The sequence below is a fragment of the Branchiostoma floridae genome, chromosome 19 (assembly GCF_000003815.2).
Source record: "Branchiostoma floridae strain S238N-H82 chromosome 19, Bfl_VNyyK, whole genome shotgun sequence".
NCBI classification, from domain to species: Eukaryota; Metazoa; Chordata; class Leptocardii; order Amphioxiformes; family Branchiostomatidae; genus Branchiostoma; species Branchiostoma floridae.
In genome coordinates this window covers 8858540-8870089 of record NC_049997.1, presented here as the reverse complement: position 1 = coordinate 8870089, position 11550 = coordinate 8858540, and the positions used below count along the sequence as shown (strand labels likewise).

General features: G+C 39.3%; 2 protein-coding genes across 5 annotated transcripts in view; both read right to left on the bottom strand.

The window, feature by feature from the left end:
• The window catches only part of LOC118406589, a 20609-nt gene extending 12999 nt beyond the window's left edge, over positions 1 to 7610 (bottom strand). Inside the window, exons 1-2 of one of the 3 annotated variants that reach the window (XM_035806731.1) lie at positions 7426 to 7610; positions 73 to 383 (exon numbers count right to left, since the gene is read on the bottom strand). In XM_035806731.1, coding sequence (XP_035662624.1) covers positions 73 to 285 — 213 coding nt within the window. In that variant the 5' untranslated portion in view covers positions 286 to 383; positions 7426 to 7610. The remainder of the gene's footprint in view (positions 1 to 72; positions 384 to 7425) is intronic. The other 2 variants (XM_035806732.1, XM_035806733.1) reach the window with 2 other exon arrangements.
• Positions 7611 to 10724: 3114 nt separating this feature from the next.
• LOC118406981 (proline rich transmembrane protein 1B-like) overlaps positions 10725 to 11550 on the bottom strand; it is a 2860-nt gene continuing 2034 nt past the window's right edge. For both annotated transcript variants that reach the window (XM_035807384.1, XM_035807385.1), the window contains one exon: positions 10725 to 11315. In XM_035807384.1, the coding sequence (XP_035663277.1) occupies positions 11190 to 11315 (126 nt within the window). In that variant the 3' untranslated portion in view covers positions 10725 to 11189. The remainder of the gene's footprint in view (positions 11316 to 11550) is intronic.

Genomic DNA, 11550 nt, shown 5'->3' with positions numbered 1-11550 from the left:
TGCAAGTGTGCAAGTGGGTATTTTTGCACGCTGATGCCCAACATAAATATAGGAAAAATATATCAAAAATACCTTTGCAGCACAAAGTAGCCCTGTCACCGTCACAAACAGGGTCATGAGACCGCTGCGGACGCACGCTGTGGTGTCGAACCGCTCGAAACACCCCTTACACGCCACGTCCAGGCTGTCGTTTCCGATCGGCTTGAGGGGATCGGAGTGGTTCCCATGGTGGAAGTGCACCATGATGCCGTCCCGTATGTATCCGTGTTGCCATGGTGACAGCATGATTGACAGTTTCGAGAAAGTTGAGGTACTATGTTGTATATCTCTTGTTACATGATTTCACTGGTAGACTGGCAATGAATGTAGACTGCAGGGCACTTCTGAGGAAAATATAGACAGGAAAAGACATATTCAGTGCTAATCTTTTATTGAAAAGTTCATTTTCTTGCACACAAAAAGTCAAAACAAACATCTTCTACTTAGAAGTATGAATCAATAAGTTCTCAAAATACAATAAGTACAGCAAAATAAACATTTCTATCATAATAGAAACACAAATGTGCTGGAAGAAAATTATACTTCCAGAATAGAGTAATATTTTCCACTGTTCCACACACAAGCTTTTAGTACTAAAATGTAGTCAAAAGCAAAATGGCTGCGCAAGAATATTGACCATAGTACATTTGGCTATATTGGTAACACTAACAGAAAAGTATCTGCAAATGCACTGTAGGACATACAATTTCTAAGCAACATTGATCTGAAAAAGCCTATTTTAACAATACTAGAATCATTATTTCTTCACACCAAGATGTCGCTAGTATGGTACCCAGCAGCAGACATTGCGTGTGTATTTATGCTAATTTTATCAGCAATGACCTTTCAGTTTCAGTAACGCATACGACATTGACTCACTAAAACCTATACTTGGCTCTAGTTCAAGTTTGTCTGGGACCAGGGCTTCTAGGAAAGCTAGAACATGTACATGGATGTCTGCTGAAACACAAGTAAAGCTGCGACATGAAACCATTGCCAATTTTATTGATCGTAACACCATCACCAAATTTCAAAACCGTCACTCACTAGGGGAGAGTATTTTTTTGCATAAATATCAATCGCTACATTGAATGGTCTCAGCGATCAGTGAACATAAGCTGATCACTAAAAACTGTAATCTCCAAGCAGATCCACGGTGGCGTAATATAGTATCAAACCCACCATGCCCGTTTGACTCCCTTTGGCCGGCTATACTCCTTGGCCAGCTTTGATACTATCTTATGACACTGTAGGATCTGCTTGGAGATTATAAAAACTGGGCAGTAAAGGAAAGCACGTCAGACAAAAATGTCCTCTAATGAGCTCACAAACTTATCCGGCGAGCCATTTTCCTGCTGTGCAGTTTTACGATGTGACACTGGGGACTGGGCGTGTCCTTAGACATTTTGAAACAGACAGCTGACTTTGACCCTGTTTAATATTAATCATTAATATCTATCAATTACAGTTCAACGATTAGAGAAGACTCTTGATAATCAATCTAGATTCACCGGATATAAACATGCGTGGTTGCAAATATTGACAAAGAATTGAAGTCACAGAGCTCATATTTACTTTCCCACGGGCTATCATAGCTTAGCTACATGAGTTTTATTGTTAAAATTAAAGATGATGTAAGTCAAGTATCATAATTTTTAAATTATGGAAAATTCATCATGGTACAACCCTCACAATCAGTCACATCCTGATTTGCATGTTTTGCATCCTTCTTTTTAATCACAAGTGCAGATTACTCAACAATGTAGCTTGCAATCCAAATTTGTAAACAAAAACACCAGCTAACAATCCTACAAGATCAATTTACAAAAACAACCTCCACACAATCAGACTAGTGAAACAAAACCCAAAATCACATCCATCCAATCTCTCAACTGAACTGCTACTTGGCATCATAAAAGCAAGCCAAGGATTTTCAACTGCCTGAATCAAAGAGATAAGATAAACATTTTACCTTCAATGAAGACCGTTACTTAATAAGGTGAGACAGGAAAGGAAGCGACTGTCTATCAGAGGTACACAGGAGAGCGTTAATGAGGATGTGAAACTCAAGGCAGGTCACGCAGTATGAGTCATCACAACTTTCGCTCTCTCATATCAGTTTCACTACCTTGAGCCTGTGCCAAGAGTGGGACTAGGGTGGGTACCAGTACATACCAGTACAAGACTAGTTTTCTTAGCTAATGTTGGACCAGTCCGAAAAAACGGACATGAAATAAATCAATGGACCGAATCTGGGACCAACTATACAATGATTATATCGGCAGTTGTTCATACATTTTTTATGTAGAACCATACATTTTTGGGTTTACCTGTCCAAGAAAAAGGACAAGACTAGAGTGAAGTAGAGTATTGTTGAAGAGGTTCATCACTATTCAGTCAGTAGAGTTCAAAGTCATTTCTACCAAGTTTCTACAGTCAAGTTTAGTGTTGTTTACATGAAGATTAAAAGGCTATGGGAGGAACGAACGAACATGAAGATACAATTTTAAAACGTCAGTGGGAGTTGAATATGAGTACAAATGCTTACTAGTAATTTAAAAGTTGTAGTATCTTGTTTTATACAAATATATTTTAATGTACCTTTCTCTTACAAAACTTTTCAAACCTTTTATGTAAATAAAGACTCACACAAGTAGGTCATGACTGAGCTTTATCTAAGTTTTAGTTACTACAGCAATAAGTTGGTAAGAAACAATGCCTGGTTCCACTGTAGTTAACAAACATGGCTGAAGTCCAAAACAGAGAACCTAGTTCCATACCATCGTTAGTTAAGTAACAAGGCGTGGGACAAAGTTCAGAACTTGCAATCAATGGTGTCATGCTCTCTGTACTATTATTAAATATTTGCAAATTATCAGTATTTGTAGTGTTAATTCTACCAAAAATTCAACACACACTCCAAAAGATGCCGGTCTTTGTAAATGATTGCTGGATTTGTTTTAACTGACATTAAAACATACTCATGACTTAAGTTAAGTGGTACCGTAAAGTTAGCTCACTGAATCTACCATACATAAACATGTACAATGTATCACAGAGAAAATACAAAATTGGTTCCAAACTACAGCCACATGTATACAGCTGTGAAACAACTTAACCTTTGGAGTCCCATTATACTAGTGGATCTCAAGCCTCCTATAGAAAGAGACTTAATCAAAGATGTGTGAGACTTTGGCTGCCCTCCAGTTTTCCAGGGATCAACCATCTACATTTAAATAGCTACAATATTGTACCACAATATCAGACAGTCTGGGTTCTAGCCAGGATTTTATTTTAGCAATGGCAAGAATGCTGTGGAAGGGGGGTCTTGGCCGTTCCACGGTGAGATTTTGAAAATGTAGAGTCTCTAGGAGACTTACTGTAATTATGTTAATAATATCACATGTACTTTGAAGGACTTTTTGAAGGTCAGTTTGGAGTGGCATATCTTTTTTCATATTTGATTGGACATTTTTCAACAAGTAAATGATAGCAAAGTACCACTACACTAGTTGAAAATTAGCGATGTGGTCTTCATTTCAGAGTGTTGGTAGTGGCCCGTCACGCTAAAAATGCACTAGCTAGAACCCTGGTCCTGCCAAGTTCAGGGAGAAGAATATATCACAGAAAGTCTCGATCATGTGGAGCCAGCAATAACTGCACAGAACCAGTTCCTGGGCATACATTTGTACTACACCAACAAGAAGGGTGTTGCCCATGCCAGAATTTATCCAGATCCACAATAGCTGCATATAGAAGCTGGAGTCTCAAAGTAAAGCTTTTCTGTCTACAATTTCTTATAATATTCATTCTTCATTACACTGAAGGTTGAAATATACTGCGCCTTCCTGATATAATGTACTTCCGTATACATAAGGTATACATAGTAAAGCCTTACAAATATAAACAATGTGGCAACATAATATTGCTTAGCCTGGATACCAGACTCTGGCTTGATCTCAAAAATATCTATCATGTACACAATAGATGTTTTTGAGATCGGGCTAGGGTCTGGTATCCAGGCTAAATATTGCATGTATGTAGTTATACACTTTGGCCTTCAGGACCACTATGAAGAGCACAACTTGTATAAATGAATCTTAAAGATAAAATACCCTACAGCCTTAGGGAGTCAAACTTCATGCAACCCTATGCAACACCCAACACCATATCAAGACAGCATCTCTAATTACACTATCAAAATGTCACACCAATGTCAGAAACTTACAGTCTCCAGTGTCTCTCGGGTATCTACTTGCAGCTACAGCCTTGAGGTAGGTACAGCATACAGGTACAGGTAACTGCCCCTTCTAACCACAAAGGTACCAACAGTTAATGTGCTAGAGGTACCAGGCATGTACCTACACATGCATGTGCTTCCATGTGACCATGCTAGCAGGAACAATGATACTGTATCTGTTTACCCCATTTTCCAGCTCCGTGATTGGCTGAGTAAGCGGACACAATTTGCATGCCCCACAAAACAAACCATGTTGGGAAAAACATCTATGGTCTACGTGCCAGTCCAAAGTGTATGTTTGTGATTTCTCTCACTGTGTGTTGAACATATTACATAAATTATTATGAAAAGGGGCAAGGACCATTCTACAGGGAGATAAGTGGGCCACACCTTACATGTACATAGCCATGCATGCCTCATTGGTGATTCTAGTCATGTCTGACCCTACTATAACCCTGGTAACAAAGTCTCATGTACATTATAGTACACCTACATACATGTTTTAAACACGTATGTAGGTGTATACATAAACACGGTGTTTATGTATTACATTAAATGTTTCTTGATGTTTTGGATTACAACATTATAAAATCATCTTAACGTCTATACTCTATAATCAGCATCTTGCATTTTCTTTGACCTTTTTGAATAAACTGTATAAAGTTTTGTTGGCACTTGGGTACTACTCTCGTCCAAGCAGAGGTTCGGAGGTTGTTTTTTGTCTTCAATGCATTTTTATCAGGCTTTCTATTTTGTGCTATTTTTTAATGTCTTTGGGCTGACATATAAAGAAATCGAAAACCCCGGAAAAAACATCTTAAAAACAGCTAGAGCTGAACCTCTGCTCGGAGATCAAGGGAAGTAGGGTACAGTACCTGTAAGCAAGGAGGTTAAAACATTTAATGATTTTTCAACCTCCTTGCTGTAAGCAACTTATCCCTTTATATCTTTCATTTTATAATACTTACTTTATAATGCCCCCTGTAAAAAAAAATTAACAAAAACACTTTGAATTGAAATTTTATTTAATTATCTAGGTTGCTCTGGCTCTAGTAGAAATGGGCGGTCACATGTTTAATCAGGCTGGTGCAGGGCTTTAGCCAGCGTCCGTTTTTCCGTCAATTGACGGAAATTTGCTGCCTGTGACGGAAAAAAATTAAACCATTCCGTCAACCTTGACGGAAAAAAATCACGGAGAAAGATATGAAATCTCCTGAATTTAAATAAAGTACGGCTATACCACGCCCAAACACCAGAAAAACTGCCGCGAAAACCACGCCAAAAAACCCGCGGGCCGATTTTTCCCAGCGCACGGCAAGCGCCGGCGTTATTTGCATTAAAAGAATACACTGGGCGGGAAAATTGACGCGCCATGACCACCGGCGCCAGAAGGTCTCAGTTGAAGTCTGTTATATGCGTTTTTGTTTACTTTTAATGTTAAACAACATGTGCTAACTGTAACATAACAATAAAATGAATTTACATAAAGAACGGGGCCGACTGGCCGGACTCCGACATACTGCTACGTGGCATAAACAACGGCGCGGGAACGGGCCCAACTTGCGCTAACTGTTACATGACAATAGAATAAAATAAACATCGAGCGTCTTACAAGCGCAACGTATGGGCTAACTGTTACATGACAATAAAATAAAGTAAACAACGGGCGTCTTACGGAAACAACATGCGCTAAGTGTTACATGACAAAAGACTAAACTGGTCCGACGGTACGTTCCTACGAACTTTCACCCAGAAGATGACGTAGCACTTGTTGTTGCTAGCGGCCATTTTGTTGCTGGTGCTGAGTCCATAATTTTGAGTGAAATTCAGTGAATGTTACGTCGACTAGTGTTGTCCTTTTATGTCGTAAGTATACAAGTAACTTTCAATTGACGATATAGGAAACCATTGTGTAGGTTATGAAGTAAAATATTACCTACCTTGACCTACGTTGACAAATTCGTAGCACGACTCGTGAAGTCCTTTCGCTGACGCTGTCTTCCGATGACCAAGACTATCAAAGACTACGAAGTATGCGAACTAGCTTTGCCATTACCCATTGAAGGAGACGGAGACTAATAAGTAAAGTTTCTTTTATTATAGGAATTCATCAGGTAGTAGATCTTTTTTATTCAATAAACTTTAATCAGGTTTGCTTCAATTCTGTGCGTGCGTGTGTTATTTGACGTTGTGAATGGTGACGTTACGGAAGGGCGTGATAATGATCGCACGAGGCAGACATTGTTTTGTTTAGATTTTGTAGTCAATGACGGAAAATAATAAACGATGACGGAAAAAAATAATTTTCGGAAGGATTTTTCCGTCAATGAAAATTGGGCTGACGGAAAAAAATTTCGAGCTGGCTAAAGCCCTGGGCTGGTGGTAACTTCCCTTTTTAATTATTTACCCGGTAAATCTTATGTAATGTAAGGTAACTCGTGACAAGGGTGATAACTACTATAATAGTATTGCTACAGCATGAAACTGGAAGGACCGAGGAACATGCCATCAGTCAAGGAAAACAACAATTTTGGATCAACATGAGAAAAACAATAACATCAACACCATAAGAGACTTGTCACCTTTATCTCGATCAGTACGTGTAGGCAAAAATATGTCATTGATATGATGTAACATTAAATTTGTAAGAAAATTATAGTGACATAGCTAATGACACACATACAACGTCATATGATACACACACACATGCACATACACGTGTACAGTGACAGACAACGACACACACACACACATAGACAGACTCACTTCCAATCTCCTTGGATAAAGTAACAAAATCCTTCTACTCTGGGCATCACGAGATACACAACAACCCAACAACAACAACAACAATCGCCCCCCTCCCCACCCATGATTCAGCAAGCCTAGGACACTTGTTTACAAACATGAACTTCCACAATAACAAAAACAATGTGTGGATTTCGTAACATAGAGTATTGTATCCCGCCTTTGTTTTGTATATAGAATTCAATCCAACACGTAGCAAACGTACAGAATTTACATCATAGATTGGCCGGAAAATATCGTAATGAACACATGCTACACACATAACGTTATACCGGGTGTTACCTAATTTCCTAGACGAAATTACAACATTTTAACCCGAAATTTCTCTATCAAATACCTACCTTTCGAAATTTCTTGCAGCACTACTCTACGAAAACGGCTTGAGGAGTCCTTTACGCCCTATGCCGGTCAAAATCCTTCTAAAATTGTCCGCAAAATGGAGAAAATATGTTCGGGTTCTTGTAACGTTGCAGATATGGCGAAACTAAAATACGCACTGCCAAAGGCGGGTCGAGTCGTGTGGGGCAAAGTGCGTCATCAAAAACTGACCAATCAGAGAAGGAAACGTCATCAGAATGGAATGGCGCGCCATTGAGTCATCCCGTGACTTCCCGCCAAAACTGAGTCAACTATCCAGGGAACGGTCATGAAAGATTTATGTTGTTTTATACAGGTCGGCTGGATGGATCACATTTGATGTGTTGGTAGGTTGTGACAAAATCTGTAATGATCAGATATTTGAATGATTAAGGTGGGAAGGGTGCGTTTTTGTCCCAATCATTAGCAGTAATTATTTATTGATGACTGTGGGGCTTTGGTTTCAGGCTTCTGCTACTGGTATAGTATAGGCCCAGATGGTTGATATCAGACGCACATGAGCGTATGATATAGTATGTTATAGCTCAATATTATATTTCAAAATTATGATAGATCATGATATTTTCGAACTGGAAACATTGTGTTCCAGAGTTCAAATGTAACTTTGACTGTTGTTTAGAAACCTTGATTAACCACTATCAATCACTGGGTTTCACCGATAGCGCGAACAAATGATCACAGAGTTTTAATACCACCAATGACATAGTGTAGGACTTCTATGTATTGTCCTTGATCCCACACTGTCTCAACAACGACCAGTGTGCCAGCGACATCTGGCGGAAGTAAGCAGCACTACAGCAAGACTGTTGGCTACAAGTTTTCGCTAGCATGCCAAAGTTGCAAACTTCTTTGTGACACGTTTTGAAATGACAACCGTCGAAACGATTCGCCATCAAGGCCACAAGCCGCCGGGGGCTTTGTATGTGTCATATGCGGAGTTCTTCTGTGTGTGTATGTTTCTTTAGCTACACGTCAGTTTTGACGCTACTAGTGCGCATGGTGCGGCTGCAACTAAGCGATAAGACACTATATCAAAGTATTAACTACAAAGGTATGCAGCACGTAATCAGTTGTAATACGCGCCTATAGCCATGACCAAGATCCTTTGTGATTTGGGTACATCGCTAGCAGCTAAGCATATTCATGAGCGTCAACACGGATTCCAGCACTGATTTCTGTTTTCACGGTGAGGGTAAACGTATACTAAGTATCATTCATTCATTCATTCATTCATTCATTCATTCATTCATTCATTCATTCATTCATTCATTCATTCATTCATTCATTCATTCATTCATTCATTCATTCATTCATTCATTCATTCATTCATTCATTCATTCATTCGCCCAAATTATAGCCACTTATGTAGTATTTATGTAGTTATGAGAGGATAGTTTTTTTCCCCAATATGACAGACATTCACGTCCCTATCCTGTACGATGTGGTTGATTTACTGTCATAAAAACTGTATTTATCTATTACTTAATAAGTTTATAATCCTCCCTATGCATATTTCCCGAGATTGTGTTTTGTTTTGTGATTGATATGGCTACGGATGGCAGTTATATCGTTTAATGGCAAAACACTTGAATATCTAACTATGACAATAATTACTCGTGTTGGTAGTCAGTAATCCAAGATCATTACGATTTCTTTCAGATTCATTTACGCTTAATCTTCAAGTATTAGTCAATTAGCATATTTAATTTTGTTGCTGTTAATCACTCCTTAGATGTACCAGTCATTCACCTGCAAAATCAAAGACGTCCCATAATCTCTCTTATAATACTTGTAATAACTTAAGTAACATCAGTACGGGTGGGTATCGGTACAGAAAATTCAGGTACAGATATGGTTCAGGTCCAGAGGATCAGGTCCAGGGCCGGACCTGAACCAGGACCTAATCTGTGAAAACTTGTGATTGGAAACATTGTACCGTTGCCCATCCCTAAAATTCAGTCTCATGCATTTCGTGGCGGTCTTTCTTGTGGCGAGGAATGGCCGAGTGACTAAAGGTGGACTCTCACTGCACTTGGGGCACCGTTGCGGCACTGCGGGGTTCGTAGATGACTCAACGAATTTCAGAGATAAACAACGAATTTTGTTCCGTTTTATGTATTTTGCTGTCTTCTAAGTCGTACTTTTACCTATTACGTAATATCTACCTACCTAGTCCCTTGACCTCCAGGTCGTTGGGGGGACAAGGTAGACACGAAGACAGAGTAATATCTAGATTATCAAAATTCGCGAAATTAACACGGCATTGCCACAGTGAACGTACCCCGCAGTGTCGCACCGGTGCCCCAAGTGCAGTGAGATACCACCTTAAGGTAGGAGACACGAGGTCCACTAAGGTCACGGGATATGTTGGATATTCCTGGAATTCTTGGCTATATGCCGGGTCCTTGGGATTGCCACCTATCCTTCTACATTCCGGTGTAAAATAAGTACTTGACTTCGGTTGAGGAACAGTGGAAGCTTAGGGATGGACTCAGCCTTCCAATGCCGTGCCATAGACACAGTGGAGAACTAACCACTGCCTCTACAGCTTAAAAAACGACTCGGGACTACCTTGTATCCATCTTCTACCGTCTTCCTTTGAGAGACAGCTAGTAACCATGAAAGGGATGATTCATCAATTGAATAAAATCCCTCCACCCTTGAAATCTTGAAAAACGGAACAGGCCGAAGATGTATCAAGGTTAAATGAGGTAAATATACCTTACTATAACATAACAATAAAGCCTTCGTTGGAGGAAATGTTTTAGGCGTTTTTTCTTCATCTCTTCTACATCTACTTTAGGAAGACAGAACAAAGATAGTAAGAATGATAAATAAAATACTTTTTGTACATTTATGCTCTCAAAAGTTTGATATCATCCCAGACTGGTATTTACTACATCTACAGATACTTATATATACTAATATCAAGTAAGATTCAACTTCTAGCTTCTTTTAAGACAGTTATAGACACAAAGGCAGATAGAATCTAGATTATCCATACCTTTTATAGTTGTCGAATCTGCCCGTCCTCTCCGAAAATAACCATTTTGGAGAGAGAGAGAGATAAGCAGCTATAATATGTTTGGATACCAGGGTTATTATACATTTGGGATTTATGCATACTTCCTTAATCTATATCTGATAACTTTTGCACCTTAGTCCCCACAGGATTATTCTTTATGTTTTGTATCTCCTCCCTGCTATGTTGTAATTCCTCTGTTTTTCCCAAACGTAGTTCTCGACCTGAGAAGGAATATATGAATCAAAGTAGGCACCTCATAATGAGCTAATACAAATGTAGTTGTAGCTGTTTACTGTAATTTTTATTGTAGTAGTTTTCTATAGTTGTTTAATTGTTTACTGTAATTGTTTACTATGCTTGTTCTGTTATTGTTTACTCTATTTACTGTAATTGTTTACTGTAATCATTTAATGTAGTTTTCTATTATAGTTCTGACAGTAGTTGTTTACAATAGTGTTTTTAATGATGCTAATGGCACTTTCAATCACTTTATAGAAGAAATAAATGTATATATCGTCTATGGCAATGCATGATGCGTAAGCCCTAATTTGAAGTCTTTTTCAGCAGCTTTTTAAACCTACGTCAACAATACTACCTTAACATTACTCATTTAGCTCTTTTCTTCTATGTATGTCCAATGAGGTTCACCACGAAAGTTCTGGGACTTATAAACTTCCTCGATTGTTTTGATGTGAGTCAGATTTAATGGTTGGATACCAGCATCCAGCAGAAAGCGCCCAGCACGAGCGCCACGTAGTTCAGTATCTTGGCGCGGTTGGACGCCTTCAGGGCCCGGGGAACGTCTCCGATGGCGTTCGCGCTCTGTACCTGACAAGCACAAATTTAAGAAACAGCGTTAACGTTACATCACTTAACTTTAGACTCCGTTGCAGTCTTCGAACGGGGCTGGTTTTTATGGGGGGGGGGGGGCGTTGTTTCGCGATTTTCAACGTTGGTCGGGTTCTCTTGTGCCGGGAAAGGGATTATGCCCAGGAAGGGAGTATGCTGTGAAAGGGAGTTTGCTGTGATAGCGATATTGCCCCGTCGGCAAAATCGCTATCAC